The sequence below is a fragment of the Apiospora kogelbergensis genome (genome assembly GCF_038363985.1).
Source record: "Apiospora kogelbergensis strain CBS 113332 chromosome Unknown utg000005l_segment0_segment0, whole genome shotgun sequence".
Classification (NCBI taxonomy): domain Eukaryota; kingdom Fungi; phylum Ascomycota; class Sordariomycetes; order Amphisphaeriales; family Apiosporaceae; genus Apiospora; species Apiospora kogelbergensis.
In genome coordinates, this window is record NW_027117422.1 from 1507530 (window position 1) to 1533178 (window position 25649).

Consider the following 25649-nt stretch of genomic DNA (forward strand, 5'->3'; position numbering starts at 1 on the left):
AGATTGTTGGGAGCGAATCTATGGAGAGCTCCAAGTTTGCAACCCTCATGATGCGTTGCTGCAGCATAGTGCCGGATATTGTTGAGGAATGATATTTCCAAACTGTTGGCCTCTATTTTGGGCGGCCAAAGGTTTGCCATAATGATTTTTGTGTTGTTTTCGGACATGGCTCATGAGGGCATAGTCTGCAGCTGGAACAGGGAGCCTAACTGCTGTGGCTTGAAGCCCCTCATGGACATCGAAGGCCTTGTCACGTTACACAGGTCTTCGCCCCTGATTGATTTTGTGGAGGGGCAGCCAATTGCATATTCGGTGAAAGTTGTTCAATGAATAACAACGAGTATTTGAAACAAGCGGTTGTACAAGCCCAAGATCTAACCGATCCTCGTTGATGGTGATTCTAGCTTCACCCCTCCACACCTTTTCTATGGTATAAAGCGCCTGCACGTTCATAGGCTGCTGTATTCGGGGAAGGCTGTATACGAACTTCAAAATGGAACTAACCCTAGACAGGTTGCTATGGTAGTCGTGGCTACGTTCGAACAACATGTCTTCATGAAAAACAACCTTCCACCGAATTTTAGACGTCTGTAATTGCACGTTCTTGATTGGGGCCGGCTGTCTGCTGCGCGACGGAGAGCCGGAGCATCTCGTGGAGCTGGGCTTCCCCGATACGCGGCAGCCCGCTGCGGCTCTGCACCCGGCTTGACAATGTCTCGTTCTGACTTATGTACCCGACGTCATCGATGATGCCCAAGTTGACGCTATGTGCGGCAAGTCCCAGCGATCGTCGAGACTGGACAAACGCATCTTGGAAGGCGTTTCCGGCAGCGTGATATGCTTGGCTGATTGTACCAACAACCCAAGAGATGGAGGAGAGCAGCGTGAAGACATCAAGCGCATAACCGTGCTGCGCTATAAAGGCCTTATGGATGTTCCAGGTCACTGTAAATTTACACGACAGCGTGTTATGATAATTCTGGAGCGTCATCGTTTCAAAAGTCTTATCATAGATATTTCAGTCAGCTTTCATTCGCACTCCTTCCGGATATCATGGGACGAGCAGCGTGCCCCTAACACCATCGCTCCGTGAGCGACACCACTGATCGGGAACTCGCAAGTCTCGATGAGTTATTGGACATCTCGTAGTCGCAATAGATTACCCTTGAAAACCTCCACTTGCCCACCGAGGCTCATCGCATCTTTGATAATGATGCGTGGGCGTGCATCATCCGCCACGAGGAGCTAGTGGATGGTCTGCAGGATCTTTTCAACGAGCGGTAGATCGTGGAGGATGCTCGGCTTTGATATGTCGATCTCCCGGCAGGAGTAGCTGCGGTCAAACGACTCCATCGACAAAGCGTTTTTGTCCACTATGCCCTTCTTCCCGATCTCAAGGAGCGTCCTGCTGTCCGCGGTCAGCCTCCAGAGCCTCCTCGGTAGCTGTCGCGCCAACTACATCACCTTTTCCCTTGGCTGCCTCTGCACTCCCCCCCTTTCAGGCCCAAGAAGAAAGCCATCACCACCATGCATACTACAGAAATCACCCTAACAACCCAAAAGATACGTTCGGGAGCACGCAGGAGACGCTAGGACGGGCGGGCAAGTTGCTATTGGCTCCGACATGGCTGTTGTTGCTACTGCTGCTGCGGGGAATTGTATTTGTTGTTGTTTCCGCTGCTGGTGCTGGCGGTCAGTAGGTAAGTGACTCGCAAAGAACCATAACAAGGATTTTCTGGCTTTGAGTTGGTTACATATGTTATATTAGTCACAATTATAAAGGGAGTCTCACTGCTGTGGAAACTGCTCGATCTTTCAATTTACAACAGGCCTAAGATCTAGCCTAGCAATAGGAAGGGACGGCGATGTCTAAACATGGAAGAGAATAACTAGCAGAAGATGTTCAGCCCAAGATCAAGTCCACTCTACCCGGATCTGCTGCAGGCGTTTGAATGCCGAGGGCCAACGGGGATGGTGCACACTTCCTCGGTGGATTCCGCGGGGCCGAGCCGCGAGAAACTTTCGGAGCCCCGACCAGCTTGAGAAGAGTGAAACCGGGACACAGCTAGCCTTTGGCTGCTTCGGCTTGAGCTGCAGCAAGCATTGGCCGCGACATGGCCGTCTTCTAGGCAGAAGCTATTGCTATTATCGTGGCATGCTGCGAAATCCTTCGACTACCGAATCCCTGGCGGCGGGCGGTGTTTTTTTTTGTAGACATGAAGAAGAATGGAGAACGGATGTTGCAGGTGGAGGCGATGAGCGGCACGGGAATCAGCTAGCTTTTTAAATGGAGCGACGTCTGCCTCTAGCACAGCCCAAACCCGCTTCCCCAATTGCCAGTATCCAACCTTTTTAGGGGACGGACCGCCTACAGCACCGAAGCCAGATGCCAGAATCCGCCCGGGGGTGCGCTAAATTTAGTCCTGATGTTATCATTATCGCGCCTATTGCCAAAACCACCTTCGAAAACGAAAACGAGTTGCCAGTGCGTGCTTTCTTTTCATGATACAGTATTATCGTAGTCAGAATCAACAAAAGGCGTTTTTCTCACCCCAGTTGTATAATTTTATACCTCACACACCGAGACGCTGACAGGGTGGGCCGCCGTTGTCTTTTCATGACCAGAGAAGATGAACGAGCTGCCGAGCCTCTCGTGCCAGCACCAAGCCTGCCTGGTGTGACGGGTATCACGGGGAACTGCCTGCTCGCAACGCCATTCTGTCTTTAGAAAAGCAATTGATTATTGCCGTTGGCGTCCTTGGCCTTGGCTTGGCAACTCATACAAGTGCTGATTCAGCCCCCAAGTGGTAAGGCTAGGTGGGAACCAAGCCACCGATACGGCGTATCGACACGCTCCATCGCGAAAAAGAGGCCAGAGACATGCAGGGCTATGGACCCATGAGAAATGACGCCAAGTCTCGCTGCGGATCAGGCTATATCCGTTTGCTGAGTGGTTGAAGCACAACAGAGCCAATGAGCCTGTCTCATGGGCCATGCCGGGAACCAGGAGGAACAGTGCTGGAAAGTAGGAGCAGCGGGATCGCGCCAATGACGGAACCGTCCTTAAGGAAAAAGCAATATCTAACTGCCGTCTCCCGTCTGCCAGCCCTTCCCTCCAGTTCCTGGCTCGTATTCCCAATACTTCTACTGTCCGACAGAATCTGGTTCCCCTGCGGTGGCTTGATCCTTACCTACCATCTTCGACGGGCGAACTTATCAACCATCGCCTCGGGCTTCTTTCGCGAAAGATCCTTTTATCGACACCGGTTCTTCCAATTACGCACTCGCCCCATAACCGGGGGGTTCTCGCCTCACTAGCGTTGCGAGCCAGCAGCTGATCGCACAAGTTGGGGGAGAAACAGAATATGTCGTCGCCCGGAACGACCACAGCAGCGCCGTCGCTTCTCGGGGATTGGACCCCTGGAAGGCCAGGCTGCCTCCAACAGAAAGATTGGTGGATATGGAGCTATGACGGAGCCAACAGAGATGCGCGGACGGTGCTGGGTGGTCCTTCACAGACGACCGACTGTTTCCCTACGGCGGGGGGCGCCCACAGGAACCTACGCCGGAACGCAGTGCCCGCCGAACTACTCGGCCGCCTGCACCAACAAATTGTCCGAAAACGGTGCAGTTACATGTTGTCCTACGTACGTGTCCTGCGCGACATCAATCGCCGTTACAGTCCTTTGGTTTCAGTCCGGCAGTGCTAACTCTACAAATAAACTACAGCGCATATGCCTTCTCTTGCGTGCCGGAGCCCTTCACAATATCGCATCTGGATTCGTTCCGATGTCTTTCGAGACATGGGACAACAGGGTCCCCCACCATAATATTGACGGACTTTAAAGCCCACACCCAGAAAACCATTCAGCCGAAGCAAGCGTCCCATGAACACCTATTCGCTATGGCCTTGGTCTACCAGACACCGGTATGCCCCTCCCCCGATACATGGATACGGTGGCTTATTGTAGCCAATTCGCGCGCTATCACTAACTGAGTACAGCTGCCAACAGGAACATCAATACCTGGAGCCACCGCCTCCGCATCTTCGGGAGACGCGCCTCCTTCATTGCCGTCAGAAACCGGATCAAGTCAGCCATCATCATCTTCAGAGTCCAGCGGACTCTCAGGAGCAGCGAGTGCCGGGGTTGGCGTTGGTGCCGGCGTCGGCGTGCTACTCTTGGCTCTCGTCGCATTTTTGCTCTACCGACGGAGGCGCAGAGACAGCACCCGCGGCAAGTCCGAGCTGCCAACGACAACATATGCTCCACCAACAGGGGGGCGGCGACGGCGGCACCATCCGCAACCGCAATGGTCCAAACCTCTCATCCGCCGCCGGGCTACGTGCACAACCAGCACACAGGCGGCAGCATGGGCTACAGCGGCGAACACGGGACAGGGACGGGCAACACGGCCTATTGGGATGACAGGGTCAAACACGAGGCGATGGGATCGACCCCATCCCCGGAGCCGACCTCGCATACCATGGTGCCAGGGCGGTTCGAGATGGACAGTGGGGATGCCAGGACAGAACTACCGAGCTACCGGCATTAAGATTGTCGCAAAATGTCGAACAGTCCCATCGTTCCCTTCATGGGAATGGACTCAAATGATTTTGGATATCAACAATCATAGCAGCTGAAAGATACCTGAGGTATACTTCGGCATTAGACCGTGACCGGTTTCGACCTGTATATATGTAATATTCTGCCCATGTCGCCCTACTCAGGGTCAGTTGCGTACCTTAGCGGGCTTTATAGTTAATTGATGGCGATGATAGACTATGCATTGTTCGAAATGGTAAAGGCTGTGACTGTTATGGAGGAATAACCCCCTTTTCACAGGAACAGTGGGGTCACGACAGAAAGCTGTTGGCTGCCAGCACCGAATCGCATAATAGCCTAGAGCGGGTGATACCTGTGATAGCTAGCAACGGGAAAGACAAGTCCGCTCAGTCCATGTGTTTAGGCTTTTGAATTCCGACCTTCGCCCATCTTATAATCCAGTCTCCTGTCGCGATGAAGCTGCCCTCTGCTGCCGGCTCGGTCTTTGCTGCCGGCCACGTTGTCGCCCAATGATTTGCGCCGATCCCGCTCGAGCTGCCTCACAAGACCTAAGACTTTTGGACTTGTGATTAACAAAACTACTGCCTCGAGCAGTACAACAAGAGTTGCGTGCCTTTCGCTTCAATGCTCAGACGCTCACGGTGCCTCCGTCCGAGTTTGATGGATCGAGGCCTGGCATATTATTACAGATCACGGCTCCGAGGTTTACCGGGTGGGTCGGCATCGCCAGGGAATGGAAGATGACCGCGGGGGCCTTGACGGTGGCCTGGCCCAGAGCGGACAGCTCCCGTGGCGTCAGGTTGGCGGGTTGAATAAGTGCCCTGAACCCCTTCTTATTTCGCCTTAAAAATGGTAGAGAAGTTCCTACAGTGCCTCTTCTCCTATTGTAGCGGGTGCATACAGCTAAGGTATAAAAGGCACATCAGCTGCTGGACAGCCTTCAGTCAGATCTTCATCCAATATACACTCTTTTTATCTTCTCTTCTAGGCCCTGGTGACCATACCGTACCAGGTGTTTTCACTATGCACCATGGTCGCGTTGCTGCCACCATGAGAGGCAGTAACCCGCCGCCGTAGTGATTACGCACCTCCAAAGCCTTACCGCAAGGCGACGCACTCGCGAATGAAGGGTTTCTGGCCCGGCGAGTTGCACGGGACCTTGTCGACGAGATGTAAGGGGTGCAGCTAATGGCCCGACATCTCGCACACGCGCTCGGTAAGGACCCGTCCGCGAACCCCGACGACAAGGAGATCTGGAAACTGGGCAAGCATTACGAGACGGGCGACCTGAACGCCTTGGTATACGCGATGATCACCGGGGACTACATCAAGTGCGTCTTGACACTCGAGCTCTAGGATGGATGATCCTCCATAAGATGATCAGTAATTGTGAGATGTATGGAAGTTGACAGTCATTTGATTCACCTGGACCTCGACTCTGAGATTGCTCTATGGAAAGAATGGAGGACGGTATTGACCACTGATATCTTCAGTTACTGCCAGTCATGTTATCTGGCTCGAGGAATGATACACAGCTTTTGGAGCGAACAGAGGGCAGGCAATAAAATAGGAATCCAGTGAATGAAGCCGAAAAAAATAATTTTAAAAACATTCAATGGAGTACTACACAAGCATAATGACAGTAGAGTTTAACAAGAGGAAAAAAATCCTCAAATGTGTCAATTGATTAACGCCATATACCATGCCATCCATGCAATACAATGCGATTCGAGCATCATGAAGCTATCGAAACCAGCATTGCCTCCCATATTTCAGTCTATGTACGTAGTCTTGGACTCTCTCTCTTTCTCATTCCCTCTCCGTCTATATATAGCGCCATTCGAAACCACCAACTAACTAGCCCCGCGACTCGTCCCAGTCCGACCAGCGGCGCACGACCTCATCGACCAGCTCGATGCCCTTGCGGTTGGCCTCGACCTCGAACCACTCCTTGTGCGCGCGCCCGCACGACTCGCAGTTGCCCTTGTCGCTGACGCGCATCCCGAGCCCCTCCAGCTCGATGTGGATCAGCCGCTCGACCTTGTGACTGTGCGGCATCTTGCGCGGCGTCGAGGGCGTGTTGGACGACACGTACGGGTAGTAGCGGATCAGCGAGATGTTGAAGCCGCACTGCCGCTTCCACTCATTCAACCGGCGCTGCACGTTGTTCGCGCGCCCGATCTTGAGCAGAATCGTCTTCTTCTTGTTCATGTCCCTGGACGAGGACCCACCCGCGACAGGACTGCGCTTGGTCGCGTACGACTCCAGCACGTCGCTACCCCGTCGCGGCCGGCCGGCTGTCGGCGGAGCTAGCAGCGAGCGAGCAGCTTCGGCTGGCTCATCTGCCTGTTCCGACTCCGGCGTCAGCCAGAAGATGTAGATGTAGCCCGCCTCGTCCGTCTTCGAGATGGGCTTGGCCATTTCGGCCATGAGATGGGAGGCCACCTCCGGCGAGGCGCTGGGCGGAATCAGTGACAAGTATTGCGACGTCTCCGATGTAGCCGAATTGACTTGCGCCGGCGCCGAGTTGGCCAAGCTGGGCCGCGGGGCGGCTGCGGATGAAGGCCGCAAATACTGGTGGTTTGACGTTGGTCGTTCGGGTGCGTGGCTTATGGACGCAGACTCATAATATTGTGTTGGTCTTGAAGGCCGCTCCTGCTCATCTTGCACGATGGGAATCCTGAAGCAACACAAGTACCCAAACAGTATTCTTGGTCGCGTCGGGCGCCTCGAGGGCCGCGGTTGCGTCTGATAGCTGTCGGGTTGCTCAATCTTCTGGTTGCCGCCGTAAGGGGCATTCTGCGCGTGCGAAGGGGGTCGCTGCGCATGTGAGGCATGCGAGGGGAGGGCGCTGCGATTGCGAAGAGGGTCGTCGGTGGTCCTTTCGAGATTGCTGCTGCTGCTGCTCCACGATGCCGAGGCGGTCCATGAGCGTCTCTACGCTTTCGCGCGGGTCTTCTTCGAGGATGGGCGTGTTGCCCATCTTGGGACCAGGACTCGACTTCGCTGACGCAAGGGCCTGTTCGCGGTGCTGGTGGCAGTAGAGCTCGGGGTTCGCAGGGTCGTCGACGCGCAGGTGGTTTTGGCGCCCGCCTTTCGCATTCGGGGAGGCATTAGGTGAAGGCCCGGGCGACGAGGAAGCTAGCGGGCGACGACACGGTCGGCCGCTGCCAGTGATGCCCCTGCATGTTGTTTCTGGATTTTTCGAGTCGGAGCGCCCTATCAAGGACTCGGGGGTATTGGGGATAAATCCCATTGTTTATATACGAAATCGATTGTTCCTAAGTATCGTGGCCGAAGAAACGAGTGTTGGAGCACGCGACTGAATGAATGATGGTAGGAGAAAAAATCCAGGAACAGGGCCGGGTCAGGGCCCAGGGCGATGCAAGAAATAGGACTGGGAAACCCACCCCCGTGAAGTGAAGTCACCTGCAGGGTGAGTTGTGTGAGGCTCCATTCCCCGTTCTCCATTCCTTGCGTAGCCCGTCGACAGTCATCCACGCTCACCGCGACAATGGCGGGGCGGAGATGTGCTGGCGCAGCAGAAAAGCAAGAGAGCGCGCGCGCGTAAGGCGGATGGCAGGGGGGCAGGGGTTGTCGTCATTTTGATAGGGCGGGAGTTCGCAACGACGTAACCTAGCGGGCGGCTCAGCTTTGTGGCTGAATTAGTGGCTGTCAGGTCTGTCGGGTTAGGCTTTTCTAGGCTTTCGCTGAGTCACGCCACAGAAGACAGAACAGAAGACAGTCAGGCACTGCCAAGCAGGGGAGCCAGCAAGGCCACCAGCTTGTCAGCCCCAGCTGCACTACCACGCCATCCCACTTTTACCCGGAGAACCGTCCCTCTTCCCAGTTTCCAACACCTTCAACTCAACACCACTCGATCTTCCCACTGACAATTGCCAAGTTGCTCAACGCCTGCGTGCGTGCGTGCCCGAATTCATCAATGCATCAATGATGTCAACCTTATCCTACGTAGGGCGCACATTCTTTTCAACACACAATATAACTATCAAGCCAACCCATGCTGGTCGTCGTCTTGATGTGCATCTTCGTTCTCGCCTATATATAGATGGATCTTGAAGTGCGCCCTAACATGTCGTTATCGAGGAGTGCAATGACATCGTTCTCAGGCTCATTGCCATCGCAAATAGAAATCCCGACGGGCGGCAGCACGCTATTTCTGCAGGATCCACCTAACTGGTCCAAAATTCGGGATTTGAAGATCAATCTGGCATGTTTCAGCTCGTCCATTGTTTTGCTGCAGCAGAGCCGCAGCGGCTGCTAGCTTCGCTCCCATGGCTGTCAGAACACGATGGTTTCGGGAACTCTAGAACGCACGGGCAACTAGATTGAATGAGCGACATCCCCGGATAACTTCACTGTCTGTCTATCTGTCTATGTCATAATGGCTACATATGTCGGAAGTTCAAAATGCCCGTTGCAGAGGGACGTGCTCGATGGCTCTCGATCTTCTGATATCCAATCCTCGCCCTGGATCGTGGCTTGTTATCAGTTCGGCATCTGCAAGTTGGAGGAGCATCTCCTCCGGGGCACGTTGCGGAAGCCGAACATTAAGATGTCGCATAAGCAACTCCTCGGTTGCGATGGCAAAACCTATGAACCTTTTACTTTGACGGACCGAACAATGATTTCTTTTCGGCGGCTCAACCACTATACACGCTGTTGCTTGTCGTGAGGAAGGCCTCTCTTATGCGTCACAGGCTCCAGCTTGAGTGGCGGATGAGAGCGACATTTGGCAAACCATCGGCCATCGATCTCAAAACCTGCTCTTGTGTATTCCCATCGCATATCTACGGTAGATTACCCTGATCTGAAGTAGCTGAGTAACATCACTTGGGATAAGCTCCGTATGTGTGAGGAAGAGAAGGTCAGAGCCAACTGATCTTCCGTCGAAAAGGCCGCAGCGCAACACGCGCAGCTGAGTTGCCCCCTGCATATCTCACCAGGAAGAGCCACCATGGTCAGTTCTCCCCTCCGAAGCTTTCCATATATTTGGACGACTTGCCACATACCCCCCTTTGCCACGTGGAACGTGGTTGCTGCGATCGTTCTCCTCCCCAGATCTTCTCGCGATCAACACGACCTTCACCGACAACTTATACAGCACCACGCGCGCCCAACTTATTAGAGTATCTGGGCCCGACGATCAATTTCCTGCTATCATTCACTGGGTCACGTCACCAGTCATTTACCACCACAATATACTAAATCAGAAAGCAGATACTTGTGGTTGCAAATACTGATGGACCCTAGCGAGAACCGCGGACCACAGCTCTTGGCCGTCGTCATTACCTTACTCACCACGGCGACTTTGACCAACGCCATGCGATGCTATACTCGAATCGGCATCGTGAAGGCGTTTGGGGTTGACGATTGGACTATGATGATAGCTCATGTGAGTGACAGCATCTGGCTAGCCCCTAGAGGTGGCTAGTTCTAATTAACCAACGCCACGACAAGGTATTCTTCACTATGTTCTGCGCCTGCAACATAGCCGGTGTCCATTACGGCATAGGGAGGCACGAAGATGCCTTGCTGGCAGTTGATAGGACAGAAGCCAGACAGGTAACAGGAGCATCTGTCCTTTTCGCTTTCTCGGTTTTTCGGCGTAATATACGACTATCAATGCTAACAATGCGGTCTTCTTCCACAGCTATGGTGGCTGAATTACATCTGGTATGGCGGCACCATGATGTTCTCCAAGATCTCCATCAGCGTCTTCCTGTTGCGCGTCACGATCAACCGGTATCACACATGGATCGTCTGGGGAATCATTGTGCTGACGGCGGGCGGCTGTGGCGCCTTCATAATGGTCACCATGTTCCAGTGCGCGCCCATCAGCGCCTTCTGGGAGGACCCCCAGGGCGCCGGTCGGACCTCGTGCATACACGGAAACGTTCTGCGTGACCTCGCCTACATCTACAGCGGCGGCACCTTGCTTGTCGACTTGATCCTTGTCGTCCTGCCACTTATGATCGTGTGGAATCTCAAGATGGGGTTGAAGACCAAGTTTGGACTCAGTATCCTCATTTGCTTTGGTCTAGTGTACGCCTTTCCTTGCTATTGTTTTCTTGAATTCTCCGCACATTTCCGTCGCGCTAGTATAAACCTTTGACTGACATTGATGCCCTCATTAACAGTGCCAGCGTTGGTGTAGCTGTGCGGTTTGCCTACCTCGATGATTTTACACAACCAGACTTCCTCTGTATGGCCCCTATACTATTCTCGCCTGTAGCACCCACATGGCACCACTAATCTCTTTCAAATCAGTTGACACTTCGGACGTCGCGATATGGTCGGCTGTGGAGAGTGGGCTGGCCGTCACGGCAGGCAGCCTCGCCACCCTGCGGCCTCTATTCCGGCTAATGTCCCGGAAGCTCGGCCTGACAGTGGCCGCTCCCGCGAAGTATCCATCCGCAGAGACCGGAATGATATCCCCTGGCGTCCTAATCAGACCGCCGCCCGCGCTGATGGTACAAGATGCTGATGATGTTCTAATTGAAAAAGCGATGTCGCGCTCCCCGGGCTTAGTTCCCTTTCCCAATTTATCGTCGCGCGATTATACCCCTTATTGACAGTATCAACATATTCATATTAAATTGATATAATAATCCTGCCTTCAACAGTAGCGCCAACAAATATGTCCTTCCATAGCAGTAGGCACGACGATGTGAATGATATGGCTCTCGAGATATATTCTGCCATATAGATACACGTGAAGACCCCCACCGATCATAGGAGCCCAGTCATAGTTGAGGTTAGATTCAATCCAAGTAGTGGTTGTCAAAACCCCTCTCGATGTATTTAGATCAGCATACCATTACAATATAAAAGGTTTGCAGCAGGGCTTAACTCCTCCATACTCGACTTCGAAAGTCCACCCTACGCGGTTGTAGATGGCAGTGGCTTAACCCGCTGGTTTGCAGGTGGTGTTGGACTAACCTGATGCTCCTCAACATGGGCAAGTATTCGTTTCTGAACCCACTCTAGATCTAGCCCACTCAGATCGTGTAAGAAAAGCCATTGATCGATAGAGCTCCTTTCACGTAGAGACTTCAGGAATGAATCCTCATCGTTTGCGTTCTCAGCAATGCTAAGTAATCGGTTCTTGACCCACTCCAGATCTTGCTCCATCAAATTTTCAAAAAAGGCCTTTTGTTTCGCAGGGCCTTTTTCACGTAGACACTCCAAGAATAGGTCCTGCTTGTTTTCAGGCGGTGGTGGTTTAACGTGCTGGTCTGGTGGTGTTGGGCTGTCCGGTCCTTGCGTGCAGCCAAATAAGCTAAATATTGAGACGAGGATTCCAGTCCACCACTCAAGCCAATATCCAACCCAAAAGCACGCATCAGCTTGATAGGTGAGGGGAGGCCATATCGATCTTCCCTTGGCGGTAGATAACCAACGCACTTATAGCCAGGAGCGGTGCACCATGCCAATCGTGCCCTGTAGCTGAAGTCCTCCTATATGACCTCTGCAGCTTCCAGTGCGACCACAGTACATAAGACCCAAGACACCAAGCCGATAACTTGAGCAGAACAAACAACACGATACTGGGTGTTGTTATCAAGTCTTGGATAAACTGGCGGGTTATGAGAAGGTTTGCCACTATCATAGCCATGCACACAGCTATGTGTCTGCTGATCTCGGGGTGGGGGCTTGCCCATATTGACGGCGCTGGAGCAAGCCCTTCTTCTTGTTGCTTACTGTCGAAAGACGTCATGGTGGAGTGGGCAAGCGGGACATCAACCCCTTTGGCTTTGGGAAGAAAGCGATGCTGAAGGAAAGCGCCAGCTGGCGTAGGAGAATAATCGAAAGGGAAGAAGTAAAAATGCAAGTGCATGCCACTTAAGTATTCGCAGTACATACGTGGTGCGCAGGCATCTCCGGTCCGTGCTGTCTGTCCCACTGTGAACTTGCATCTTCTATATTAAACTCAAACTCTCAGCCCATTCTATATCTTTTTCTATGCCTTAGAACCTCTTCTCACGAATAACCGGAAACGATCACGCATAGGGCCACTGACGTATGTTGACTAACAGTCTTCACGAGTACTCAATAAACATACTGATAACATAAATGGTCAGATAATTTCTGGTTGGCACACTTCTCGGACAACTGAACGATCCAAGGCCAACGATGGTGGCTTGGAGACACTGCAAAACTTCAGTGTGGATGCTGTGGACGCTGTGGGGGTTGTGAGCGATGAAGCTATCACAATTTTCCAGGTTGGGAATGAATACTTGCAGAGGACACACGTGTGCCACACGGAGCCTCCGCCAAGTGACCTACTTCAGGCGTTCCAGAACCTCAAAGACGACAACACCGTCTACTCTACCATGTAAGCATACACTTCATCTCCTCATGACGCCGAGCCAGTAGTATAACGTATAACGGGATAGGGTCGACTTAACTTGTACGAGAGGGGTCACTACGAAACTGGACTGTCGTACCTCGCCTGCCCAACATCACTGCACCGACCCTTCCGCGCCATGATGATAATAATGCCCGTGCCTTGAATAAAGCGGGAAAGGAAGGAAATGGAGGATGAAGGCGGTGGCTGCAGGTTTACTTACAAAAGCAGCTGGTTGAAAATAACAGGGATTGGCAGAAAGAAGATGTAGAAGTCTAGTAGAATTGTGATAGAGCTCTGTGTAATGCCTCATGATCATATAGTCCAGTCCTGTCAATACTGAGTGGCTGCTCATTTGGCATCGAATATGTAATCATCACTCATCCGCGAGGCAACGTCCTCGATGGAAATTCCCTCATCAATGTACAGGCCTGCAGCATACCTTCTTTCTTGATGAGATGCAGATGCAACCATTCTTAATTCAGTGCCTGTATTACAACAGTAGTGCATCCGACAAAGGGCTGTGGCCAATCAAACCCCAGTCCTTGTGAATAGACATCAACCAGGGGTACGAACTCAGATTTACCGAATCGTGTATTGGATCTTATACCAGGCGACTATAAAGCTAATGCTTGATATACAAAAGAGCAATGGGCAACTAAACGCCTTTTTGCCTGATAACCACCAGAAGTGTGACATGGTACCTGAGAGAATATAGTGTCGAATACACGTAATACTCGTCAGTAGTGGCTTTTGCTTTCACTGGCTTTTCGTTGCTTATGTGTAACAAGATAAGCGATTGATTGGATATCAACCTGTCCGCCGAAACCCCCATTTCGCACAACATGCCAGGCATCATGTCACTTAGTCCCCTCTTGCCCTGCCATAAAATGATCTTCCCGAGTATAAAATCCCCTCTCAGGCCCCGATGATGTATTTAGGATCCCATGCGAACCCACCCTATTTCCACCTTCCACTCACATCTGACAAAGATTCCCTCTGATCTACCATACCCATACCCCTAGCCTAAGACGTTCCTTTCCCCTACACAAGAGCAAAGATGTCTAGCATGTCCAAGAACTGTCTATATGCAGTGGAAGCTAGCAACTGCAATGATGGCTCTGCTCTCGTTGGTCATGTCATGCTTTGGCAAGCCAAAGCGCCGCAATCCAAGGGATCAAGAACTGGCAGCTTGAATAACACTTGGATGTGCCCAACGACTATTCAATTGCTGGCTAAGGACTCAGCATGGAGTAAACGGCCGTTTGTTAGCTAGTCCCCTCGTCCTGCGGACTTCAACAATTTTGCTCATTTCACCTCATCGATTTGATCCAAGCAGCAATCATGGCTACCCTGGCACATCATCAATTCCGGAAGGTCACCATCAATGCCGTCCAGAACTTTCATGACCTGCGTCAATTCGAGATGACCATGCTCGGATACCTCCGTGAATCCCTGCGAGAGCTCGTCCTCGTCCTGCCCGACCCCTTCTATGACATGAACCGTTGCAACTACGTCATACGCCGGCTGTTCGAAATCCTCAGCACCTGGGGCCCGCATAATCATGGGGACCACGCCTGGCGTCCCTACATCGACCTCGAGATCTTCCTAGAGGACAACTCCGGCGGCAGAGGCAATTTCTATGTTACCATGGAGGCAGCCCGTCCCTTCGCAGCCGTGCCCGACGCCCGGAGTCTCCGTCCCGGTCCCCATCCCTTCGCCAAGGTCCACGTGGTGAAAAGCGTGCTGTTTGGCCGTGGCCGTCGTCTCCTCATGGTGGACGCCTGGCGCGCACAGATGTGCCCATACCTGGCCGACGGCTTGCTCGGGGTCAACAGACACACCTTTCTCGTCGGCGATTTAACCGTATGTAACTAACGATTCCTTGGCTACTTGGCTTGGCTAACAATGTATGTTTAGCAACAGCTTCCAGTCAACACTTGGCTGCACAATTGGTTCGCACGTCGTGGGGTGGACTCGCGAGGATGAAAGAGATTATTATGATACGGATTACACGGAGTATACAAGGAGTGTTGGAGTTTGGTGCCTTGTCAGCTATTACCCATTCCATATATCAGGTAGTGGAATATTGAAAACCCCAGTGGTCTCGTCACACATACGTCTAATCCAAAATTGAAGCAACTGGACCATCAGTACTTGAGCCATTTCACTAAAACCCAAAGATGAATTCCGGCCTCCTCTGGAACCACCTGTCCCAGGTAATAGGTGGCGTGCCTAACGGCGCAGCGGCGTCGACGGCCCACTTCTCGCGTAGCTCCTCGGCGGCAGCGATGGGGCCCAGCGTGCCGTAGGTGCGGCCGACGTGCTCGAGCCCGCCGGCCACAAAGGCCTGCAGGTCGTGTTCGTGGGGCCCGGTCTCCATGCCGGCGACGAACATAGGGAAGAAGATGAGCTTGGCCACGTTGTGTGCCCAGGTCACGTCGGCGAAGATGGGCGTCAGCGTGTCGATGAGCGTTTGTCGCGTCTCGAGCCGGAGGGTCTCCACGTTGATGCCCGGAAACTCGCCGTAGAGGTAGCTCAAGTCTTCTTCCTCCTCTTTCACTTTGTCTTCTCTTTTATCTTCGGTGTCTTGGTGGCTTTGTTGCTGCACGTCGACGACTAGGGTTCGTAACGCGTACAGCAATATGGCGGATCGGTAGATGATGGCTACGTTGAGCCACAGATCCTCCTTGGGCACCTCGCTGGGCGACTCCTCGTCCTTCATCATCTCGTCCGCCGTATCATCTTCGAAGCCGAACGCTGGAGATTTCCGTCGGGTCCAGCCATCGTCGTCGAAGTCGACCCCGTTGCCCGAGGATTTCCATCCCCGAAACTTCTTCATCCTCGAAGCCCAAGCGGTAACGGAGAAGGCCTTCAGTTTGCCTAAAACCATGCAGGTGCCCTTTTGCCTCTTCGCTGTCAGTTCCGGCCGGATTGTGGTATAGCGGAGGTAGTTGATCAGTATCAGGGCCTGGAACAGCTCTTCCGGGCAGGGGCAGCTGATGGCAAGGTTGAACTGAAAAATGGCCGGATCAGCTTCCCAGTGGTGCAGAGCCATGGAAGTGGCGTTGGCCGCCTGTGGGTGAGTGGACGGCGTTGTGGTGGCGGCCATGACATCTATTCTGTTTTCCATTAGCAGTTTGCAAGGCTGGGGTATGAACCTTGGAACAACACATACGCAACAAATAGTGCCAGAAGCGGCTTGAAGTAGGGATTCGCTGTGATGATGGCTTTGAGCCCACCTCGCAGCTGTATGATTCGCCTCGCACCATCTAGATGGGGTCGCCAGTCCGTGTAGGCCGACTGCTGCATCTGTACCAGGGTATCAGAGTGTTCCCAAAGAGCCAGTGACATACATGAGAGCACAGCGTACCGTCGATAACAAAAGACATATCACACACATCAGTGTCGAGTCACTGGTCTGCTTCTCGGGCTGGCCCAGCCATTCGTTGACCTCCTGCAGGGCTTGGATCTTGAAGTTGTACAAGTCACGATTGCGCCGGACCAATGCTGATGAGCGGACATAATAAGGTTCTTCCGAAAGGACCCTATGTACAGTAGCAGTGCAGACGACCAGATTCACGTAGATGCGCTGGACATGGATGATTCGCATTAGCTTCTTCCCTCCAGACGGCATTGAGCCGCCACGCCTCCAAGAATGACCCCATCTCTCGCGGCACAGGCACAGCTCGCTTGTCAGCCGAGGGTGTGGTGTGCGCAGGAGCAAGCAACCATGTGGCCCATACGCAGGTCTGACTAGTGGTAGCACCACACCTAGTACGTCATGATTGGAAAGGAATATGCATAGGACATACCGGAACCTTGTCCAGCCTCTGGATCAGAAGCTGATAGGGGTTGAAATGTGTCGCTATCGAGATCAGATCGACGCTGACCCGTTCATTAACTATGCAACCACACGCAAGCGAGTCAATCGTCAGTACCCAGCCCCAAGGTACCGGGTCTAGCCAAGGCCCCTAGCAGTGAAAAGCAAGGAATAAGTGGTAACGGGGGACGGGGGCGGGTATAACCGTACAGTAGTTTATGCCGTCGAAGATTAGTTGAGTTTCCCTGTATTGCGACGGTACAGGGTCCATAGTCATATTCAAGGGCGTGGATGCGGTGGCACTGGCGGCGGCGGCGGTTGGCTCGTGGCTTTCGGGTACTGTATCCGTGAAACTACTCCGCTTCACGAGCGACCGATGATCCCACCGATTCTCAGCCGCACCACTACGTGGACTGCGGCCGGCAGTAGTTGCAGCATCCGTTGCACCGCTCCTTCTGTCGCCAGGTCCATTTTCTTGAGCACATTTGGTCGTCGCTGTAGCGCCACTTAGCGTGCATGGCGTGCAGGCTGGCCTGCCTCCGTCACAATGGATGCCGCGGACTGAGCAGTTGCGGCAGCTACTGACGGACCACATTTCTCTCATGCATGCTGGCAGGAGAAAGGTGTCCTTCTGCGTACAGGGGTAGTCCAATGGAAGAGAAGAAAGAGTGACGAAGGATGATGGTAACAATATCTGCAGCAGCAACAGCAGCAGCAGCAGCAACAGCAGGAAAGACAGACAGAAGCTTATGATGGGATTGATTAACACATCGGATTGACCCCTCCCCTCTACCCCCTCCTCCTTCCCTAAGTCCTAGTTGTGTGTCGCCAAGAATCAATATCTTGGAGAAAGACAGGGGAAGGCACACCCCACCACGGCGACCCTCATTGGTGAACGAGATAAGCATGATCGACCAATCATGCTACAGCCCGCGAGGCAATCCGAATCAATGTCCAAAAGCTGCAAGTGAGAAACTGCAATGATAGCCATCGAAGAGTTGTCTTCTCATATCAATGACTTGCCTGGAGCATCTGGGATACGTGCCAGTGGAGTATGTCTCTAGTGGCAATGGCATCTTCAATGCTGTCATGGCCTTTACCACTGACTTGGATGGTCCGACCAAGCCTCTCTTTTGTAAGCTTCTTCAGGGACAATCCTCCTCCTCCGCCACGACCTTCTGAAGGTTTTGTATCAAGGTCTGCTCCCGCGTCCTTCTGTCCCTCTTTTTTGTTCTTGGGTTCAATCGGAGCTGGGTCTTGCTGCTGCGTGCCCTCTCTGGCTTCCTGTTCATTAGCAGCATCCTCTTGAAGCTTTCTGAAGTTTTGTTCCACCAGAAGTGTATCGATGATGCAAGGATGGATCCATCGCAAGATGTTTAAGTCGTTGTTTGCCCCGTGACCAATGACGACCGTGTCGGGGCCGAGGAGGCTCCACACCGCCTCCCGGGCCTTTTGCCGTCCGAAGAGACAGGTCCGGTTCCGTCGTGCCTCGTTCAAGGCCTTCCACGAGACACCCGAGAATGGCGTATTGAGACTGCCCATCTTGGCATCGGGCCAAACCAGGCTGTCGAGCAGGACGGCAGACGAAAAATAATCGACGACGGAGACGCGGATGAGCTCCGATTCGCCAGCCTGGGTGACTCCCATCTCGCAGTCAAAGACAACTGCGGCGGAGGGGGGAAACTGTGACACGGCAGGCGGCGTTAGGTGGAACTGCCAGTTATTCTCGAGCTCGCCGGGTCTATAAAGCCGGGGGTTATGCTGCTCCATGATTTTACAGGGCTTGGTCATCGCAGGCTTGTCGCAGCAAGTCCACTTTCTCGTCTGTGCAGTCTATGTCAGCCGTTGTCAAGAGTTGAAGGGGTTGTCGTAACAAACTTGGCGATCGAATTCCCCATCATGGTACTTGCACTGTTCCTTGGTATCATTGTCGCTCCTCCATGTCTCGTGCGGTCGCTTTGGCGGCTTAATAGGTTTCATAGCTACATCAGTCAGCTGCTGATACGGTAGGATACAGTGGGAATATGGTTTCGCAAACCTCGACAGCACCGGAAACACCGCCTCTTTTTCTCTAGGTCAGAGACGGAGAGCTGTTCGATTATGAACCCATTTTTCTTCAAGGTGGCTGGCGAATGGACTAAGTCTTGCAGACATTGGATGTATTCTGTAGACAGTTTGGGTGGCTGTTCAAGCGCCGCGCCCCCGTCCAACTCCATTGCTTGCTGCATCTTAATGGCGATGAACAGAGTGGGCTAATGGACCAAACAGCGTAATTGTAATCCTTTTCAAACTGGATGTAAGGATGCCGAGATCCAATATCGTCGAATAGAGTACAACTCAAGTGATGCATGCAGGCGACGTGTAGTGGGGAAATGAAGTGCATTCACACTCTCGGGTCTGCCGCCGTGCCTAAAGTAGGTTTTTAGCGAAGAGCGGCTAATTACGGGACTTCGAACGACTGTTTAGTGGGCCAGAACAATGGGTGACAGTGGGTGATTGTGCCAGTTCATTAGCGATGCCACCTATTGCTGTACGCCCCATTCTTAACGCAGCAATCTCTCTGATGCATACACTGGCCGAATGTCATGGACACGCAACACGAACCCGAGATGTCTCTTTTCGCATCTAACCTACCCGACTTTGTTTCCTAAATATCAAGCACAAGAACATCATGAACTCTACCACGTCGTTCACTTCATACCCCACAACCACCGAGTATTATCTCTTAGTATTGGTATATGCTCAAACCGCGTGTCGAAACCAGATGGTAATCGTAGCCACCACCGTGTGCTGTAACCGTGCTCACTACCTGTACAACTGGCCCCGATCGAGAACCACCGAGCAAAGAAGCGAAAGTGCCAACAAGGAAGTATGTGCCATATGCTCATAATCAAGGTTGTCAAAAACATGTCAAACGAAAAGCAAACAAGGCAATAGGGTATTTCAGACAGCCAACCGATCCCAGTGGGGTGAGTCCCCCGCCAACTTCAATGGCGTATGTGAAAATGCACAACGTACACAGATCAACTCCGCTGCATTGAATGATAACAGTGACAAGAAAGAGGACGAGTGAACAATGCAAATGGGCAGCGTGGTAATAGAAGAGAGTAGCATGAAGACATGTATCCCATAAGCAAGCAAGCCGTCCAGCGAAGAGCGTATGGATAATAACGAATTGGTTCCCTCTCCCCAATGAAGAGTCCAAAGGCCCATGTCAATAGCAACAATATGTGTCCAGACCGAGTGTGTGTGAAAGCCCATCATAACATTTCAAAACAAGATGGAAGGAGGCTAACTAGATGCGGTATATCCAGGGGGTATATAGTTTAAGGAAAACGACATAGAAAAAGAAAAAGAAAACAACAGTGCGCCTACTACTCCTTCTTCCTACTACGTAAATGGGGGACGAGGGTACTGTGCTCATCCCAAGCCCATCATCTCGTTCTGGCCCAGGAAGGTCCTGGCCAGTTCGTCTCCGCCCTGTTCGGCGGCTTCCATCCAGTGGATCGCGACGCACATGAGAGCCGGGTCGTTCCTCACATCCCCATCCTTGCCGCCGTCGCTCGGGCCCATCGAAGGCGCAGCGACACCCAGCCCGGCCCGCGCCCTGTCTCCGAAGTGCCTAGAGCTGCTACCGGGACGAGCTCCATACTTCTCCATAACGGTCTGCTTGAAGACCTCCCGCGGCTTGGAAAGCGGCAGGGTCGTACGTTCTACCAGTTCAGGGTTGCTGAGGTGGAATAGCGCGAGTTCTCTCTGCGCCGTCGGGTCTCCCTCCTTGGCCGTGATGGTCCACATCCGCGCGGCGTCTCCCAGCGAGTATGTCAATGCCGAGCGGGGCGAATCGAGCGAGTCCTCGCTTCCCACCGACGTCTTCCTCGGCTGCGTCTGTAATTTCACAATCTCGTCTGCTACTTCGACCATTGTACGGCACACATCTTGCTTGAGGGACAGCGCGGCGAGCCCCGTATCCCAGAAGGCCTTGCCTCTTTCCGTCTTGTCGAGAATGCTGGGTGGGACGAAAGCAGCGATGAACTGCAGATCTCTGAACAGTGTCTTAGGGCGGATACTAGGATCCCGGAACAGCGATTGGAGTACGTTAGCAATGGCATCAGTGTTCGCGGGGTTGATCGAGATGACAGAGCGAGCATCATCCTTGACGCCAGATCGAGGCTGCATAGGGGATAGAACAGGCGACTGGACCGCTTGGGACCGGCGGTCTTTGACATTGTCAATTGTCTGCTCCAGAATCCTGGAGTTGCTGGCGACATTCTCGTCTTCGTGTGCCATGGCACTGCTTCGTAGACCCCACTTGGATCGACGTCCACTCGTTGACAAGGATGCAACGATCAGGTGTTCCAGCTTGCTCAGAGCGTCAAGCTTGACATATGGGTTGGGGTGAACACAGAACATCCTAAGCAAGCGCTTATAGGCCTTGCTGAATGGGAAGTCGGGGGTCTCGTTCTTGGTGGTCGATGTTGACCCTCGGCTTCGTGCAGTATCGATTGTTGCAGCGCTGTCATTGCTAAGCACAGTGGCGGTTTCAGAACCCTCCCCGGCCCCATCGACACTACCATGATCATTTGCGGTACGAAGATTGCCGAAGCTCTTCTTCTTTTCGAGCACTCTGTGCTTTGAGGTACCTTTGCTGCCGCGGTCTTTCTTGGCCACCAGCTTGCTGAGGCGGCGGCTCTGGGCTTCACGTCGATCGATGCATTCTTGGCCGAGCCCTCCGAACCAAGAGTCGGTTTCAGAGCCGTTGGAAAATGCGTAATTTCCAAACTCAGACAGTAGGAGAGTAGTGAGTGTTTGTCGAAGCTCTTCTAAGAAGCGTTGTTTCTCCTCCGAAAGCCGCTGCAGATGTATGGTTTCATTGGAGGAAGCCGAGGTACCTGGCCGGCCGCCACTGGACTCTTGCGAAGGGTATTTACGTTGAGGCGGGTAAGAGAACGCGCTGGACAGGTTTGTAATACTTGTCGTTGGGGACTGGGCTCGAGAGGTAACGGAGCTGCAAGATGGCATTGTTGACTGGAATGGCGACCAGAACGTGGCATTGGCATCGATGGCATGCACGGGGGAAGCCATACCAAAGTAGTCTTGGGAGTCAAACACGTCGGATATCGCAATGCTCGCTCTTGAGTAGCTGTACCTGGAGTCGATAGACAGCTGGCTGACGTTGTGCGTAGTCATTGCTCGCAGGTCTCGAGCGATTGAGTTTGGCCGGCTTGATGTTGATGTGTATCGGCCATCGCTGATAACGCTTGCCGAGTCGTCGCCGTTCCAGAAGCTTTCTTTCTCTCTCACTGAAGATTTTGTGCCTTCAAGAGTTTTCCGATCCCGTGTGTAAAGCTCACTCGACCATAGCACTGGGCCGTCGACAATATTCTCGCCAACGAGTTTGCTGATGCAACTGTCAACTTCGCAGCAGAATCTGTGTATGCGCTCCTCGCCCCGACAGAAGTTCTCAATGCCCATCAGCTCCAGCCACTTGACTGTCTTCTCGGCCTGGTCATCGCTCAGCTTGTTGGGGCCGCCCTGCTCCTCACCGGCAGCCAAGAGGTCCACCATCTGGGATTCGTTTCGATAAAGAAAGTTGGCCGCAGGACCGCGTGATAGTTGAGCGCGGGTGCGTTGGAAGGCGCCCCACCTACGGGGAACGCCCATGATCTTCAATGCGCTGCAAATGTTGCGCGTATGCTCATAAGGTGCCGAGTTGTGAACATCGGTCACGTACCACATCTTGTCGCGGAGCGCCCGTAATCGCTTCATCATCGAGTCAATTAGGCCCTCATGACGCTCCTGGCTCTGCTTCAGCCAGACTAGCCAGGCATCATACTCCTCGATGGCAGAGGCGGACCTGCGTATCGAGTCTCGCGGGCCACGAGAGAAGATATTGAGCAATGTAGCGAACCCATTCCTGCGTAGAGAAGGTGAGGCCAACGCATTGAGCTGTTGTAAGGTTTTCCAATATAAATGCGCCGACACGAAGTCGGACTGGACCCTGGATTGCGATGAAGCAGCCGTAAGCATAGTGACAAGTACTGGTGTTACGTCCGACTCATCCGGCGTCATCGGGTCTTTACCCTTGCTCGATGGCTGGGTAGGGGAACTGAAGGTGCTGCTTGACGACCTGGTTTCTGCCTCGCGCCTCCGGTATGGGTTCCGGCTGGCCATGGAAGACTCTGGGGTGAGGATCTTGTTCCTGGACCTATACTTCTTGAGGCCAGAAGCACGGTTACTGAATGTGGTCTTTGCGCCACCATCCTCAAGTCCCTGAGGTATCTCGAACTCTTCTACTAGCTTCAGCACGGAATCCCGCAGTTGATGATAGTCCTTGTCCAGCTCTGGCCGTTCATCGGATTCCTCATCCTCGGTCTCACTGGTGGTAGACGAGTTCTCTTCCTCTGGCTCGTCATCAGGATCATACGTCATCTGCAGAGAAAGACCAAGTCCGTCAGCTGAAATGAATACGACGGCCCACTTCTCTGCGCAAGGGTGGCATGCTCCGGAGACAACTTCAGGGCCAAGAATTTGGACCATTTCGTGCATTGCAAGGCGCAAGCGGTAGCCATCTTCTTCGTAGTTGCTGAGGCGCTTCTGGCTGGCAGCATCAGTTATCGGTGGTGAATGATGTTGGGGACCATGTCCAAGCTGGTCCTCCAGAAGCGGTTCCTTGGATGTGGTGGCCTCGCTGAGGACAGAGGACGCGCTCATACTCAACACCGAAGCAGTATCGAAGTTACTCCGCGAAGTACCAATGGAAATGGGCTGGGATATGGTAGAGAAATTGGAGATCGACGGTGCACCAGACCGTATGCTGGAATGGGCAGAATGCGGTCGCCGCTGCTCAGGGAAGAGAGCATTGACCAGGGTAATAATGTCAGCTGGGCTGATGACCAAGTAGGGGTGCACTTCGGCCGTTTCCCTGAGGGATGTAATGGAGCGGGCAGGCAGTAGTCTGGCAAACCTCTGGGCCCTGGACGGCTTGAACCGGGCGAGGATGCTTTCCACATGACCCTTGATCTTTGGTGGAGTAGAGACGGGCTTGTGAGGATTGTTCCAAGTCATGTCCAGAACCAGCTGCTGGGCGCGCTGGGCTACCTGCTTGAGGATTTTCTGTCTTCCATACTCGGTGATATGATACTCGGACATCATACCATAACTCTCTGGGTGGATGACCACGGCGAGCAACCAAGATGAGAAAAGCCATTTGGATACGAACCATCTTCGAGTGCTCTCGACGAACCTGCTGTCGAGACGGCGCAGGATCTCATTACCTAGTTCAAGAAGGCCCTCGGGGATGCCGGTGGCATCTTCATCGTCAATGATCTCAAACAGCTCGTCAATGGCGCGGTCGTAGAACTCGTCGGCGGCAATGTTGTCCTTGTGGGTCCATTCGGATATGTTGAACCTGGTTCCATTGGAATCCTCTGCCCGGTCGAGCAGAAAAGCGCCATCCTCGAGAATTTTCATCAGGTACCATTCCAGGTTGCTCCGGCCGGACCAGTCACGCATGGAGGACCAAACGTTAAGTACTGAAGTCAGTATAGTCTCACTAGCCGAGTTCTTGGCTTCTGATATCAGACGCGCACACGCATTGGCCCAAATCTCAGTTCGTCGCTTGTCCTCGGCACTGTCCGGTCCGGCTGAGTTGGCAAAACATGTATGGACGAGAGCCGATAGGGGGTCGTGTCTCTGGAAGGATAGAAGGCGTTCGACTGCGCTGGGGCTGGAACCAGTACCCCGGTTAGCTGCCTGCCCGTGTCCTCGCCCACTAGGACGGTTGTTGAAAGGCAAGACGGATTCTATGGGCTCCAATCCTTGGTGAAACGTAGTTAGAGCCTTGAGCTCGGTACTGGATAAAGAACAAAGTCGTGTGGCCAGGTAATGGGGGTTGGTCCGCAGCTGGGTAAAGAAGTCCAGGAACGCCTCCCTCGCAGAGGCCGATATATCATTCAGGAACGGTGTCACAGAAATACCTGGTGCGGCATTGCCCGGGGTGTTGCCGGGATCATCCAAGCTCTCGGTGGAAAGTCCAGCGGACTGCAGATTCTCCATGTCGGGCTCGAGAAGCGCGAAGCGACGGGTGTCTTCGCAGCTGTTCCGGACATCGTGAATGGCGCCATAGAGGCTGGCGAAAGCCTTCTTATCTTCGTTCCGGAAGGAGTCGGCCAAGTTTCTCTGGGTGATCTCTCCGCATCGTGTCAACCTCGCGGAAAGGGCAGTCGAGACCAGGCTTCGTTGTAGGCGTATCCGGGTGTTTGCGCGCTTGCGCTCCTGGTATTTGGACAGGCGGACCAGGTGGGCTAGCTCCTCCAAAGTGGTACTCTCACCATCCAAGTTCAAGTGGGGATTTGTATAGAGCGACACATCCGGTAGAAGCGGCTGCGGGAAGCTGTACGTTGGTGAAGGTTTGGACTTCAAGGCAGGCCGGATGGGGGCCGGAGGTTGAAGAAAGCTGTTCTTCTTGTCCTGCTCTTCTGGCGATGGGGAGGAGGCCTGGGCTACGACAGGCTTCTTGTACGCACTTGCGCCTTCTGACTGATGGGGAGATCCACGTCGGTCGTGTTCGGCGCTTCGTCGCATCGGTAGTGTTAGCACCGTCTCTCGCAGGGGCTCTTCCCGGGCGGGACTCCTCGATCGGATGCGACGACGCCGCGACACATTTGGGCGAGCCTCGGGGACGGGGTAGGTGACGGCGAGCGGTTGGCCGTGGTGGTAGTTGGAGACACAGCTAGATCAAACATCGGAAGGTGTCAGAAACGGGTATTCCCTTCCCAGGTCGCACTTTGAAAGTGGTGTGTGTGTTCCTGTTCTCGACTCACGCGGTGATGAATGAATGCAGACAGGCGAAGAGAGGGATCGCTGCATGGAAATCATCATGGAGCAT

The 25649-nt window shown here is 53.3% G+C and overlaps 8 protein-coding genes across 8 annotated transcripts; 3 read left to right on the plus strand and 5 right to left on the minus strand.

Moving 5' to 3' along the window:
* Window positions 1-580: 580 nt before the first annotated feature.
* PG998_007080 (uncharacterized protein) lies at window positions 581-991 on the minus strand (the record flags this gene model as incomplete). The annotated part of the gene is made up of 1 exon (XM_066873896.1): window positions 581-991. One exon carries the CDS (start codon window positions 989-991, stop codon window positions 581-583), a length of 411 nt encoding a protein of 136 aa, XP_066729841.1.
* Window positions 992-3365: 2374 nt separating this feature from the next.
* On the plus strand, window positions 3366-4554 carry PG998_007081 (uncharacterized protein; the record flags this gene model as incomplete). Its single annotated transcript, XM_066873897.1, has 2 exons — window positions 3366-3625; window positions 4014-4554. 2 exons carry the CDS (start codon window positions 3366-3368, stop codon window positions 4552-4554), a joined length of 801 nt encoding a protein of 266 aa, XP_066729842.1.
* A 1868-nt stretch (window positions 4555-6422) lies between these two features.
* Window positions 6423-7821, minus strand: PG998_007082 (uncharacterized protein; the record flags this gene model as incomplete). The annotated part of the gene is made up of 2 exons (XM_066873898.1): window positions 6423-7385; window positions 7477-7821. 2 exons carry the CDS (start codon window positions 7819-7821, stop codon window positions 6423-6425), a joined length of 1308 nt encoding a protein of 435 aa, XP_066729843.1.
* Window positions 7822-9828: 2007 nt separating this feature from the next.
* Window positions 9829-11161, plus strand: PG998_007083 (uncharacterized protein; the record flags this gene model as incomplete). The annotated part of the gene is made up of 5 exons (XM_066873899.1): window positions 9829-9981; window positions 10011-10151; window positions 10240-10631; window positions 10727-10791; window positions 10857-11161. The coding sequence occupies 5 exons, from the start codon at window positions 9829-9831 to the stop codon at window positions 11159-11161; spliced, it is 1056 nt and encodes a 351-aa protein (XP_066729844.1).
* A 3119-nt stretch (window positions 11162-14280) lies between these two features.
* Window positions 14281-14814, plus strand: PG998_007084 (uncharacterized protein; the record flags this gene model as incomplete). Its single annotated transcript, XM_066873900.1, has 1 exon — window positions 14281-14814. One exon carries the CDS (start codon window positions 14281-14283, stop codon window positions 14812-14814), a length of 534 nt encoding a protein of 177 aa, XP_066729845.1.
* Window positions 14815-15106: 292 nt separating this feature from the next.
* PG998_007085 (uncharacterized protein) lies at window positions 15107-16549 on the minus strand (the record flags this gene model as incomplete). The annotated part of the gene is made up of 3 exons (XM_066873901.1): window positions 15107-16058; window positions 16115-16248; window positions 16310-16549. 3 exons carry the CDS (start codon window positions 16547-16549, stop codon window positions 15107-15109), a joined length of 1326 nt encoding a protein of 441 aa, XP_066729846.1.
* A 1221-nt stretch (window positions 16550-17770) lies between these two features.
* On the minus strand, window positions 17771-18529 carry PG998_007086 (uncharacterized protein; the record flags this gene model as incomplete). The annotated part of the gene is made up of 1 exon (XM_066873902.1): window positions 17771-18529. One exon carries the CDS (start codon window positions 18527-18529, stop codon window positions 17771-17773), a length of 759 nt encoding a protein of 252 aa, XP_066729847.1.
* Window positions 18530-20179: 1650 nt separating this feature from the next.
* PG998_007087 (uncharacterized protein) lies at window positions 20180-25649 on the minus strand (the record flags this gene model as incomplete). The annotated part of the gene is made up of 2 exons (XM_066873903.1): window positions 20180-25493; window positions 25585-25649. 2 exons carry the CDS (start codon window positions 25647-25649, stop codon window positions 20180-20182), a joined length of 5379 nt encoding a protein of 1792 aa, XP_066729848.1.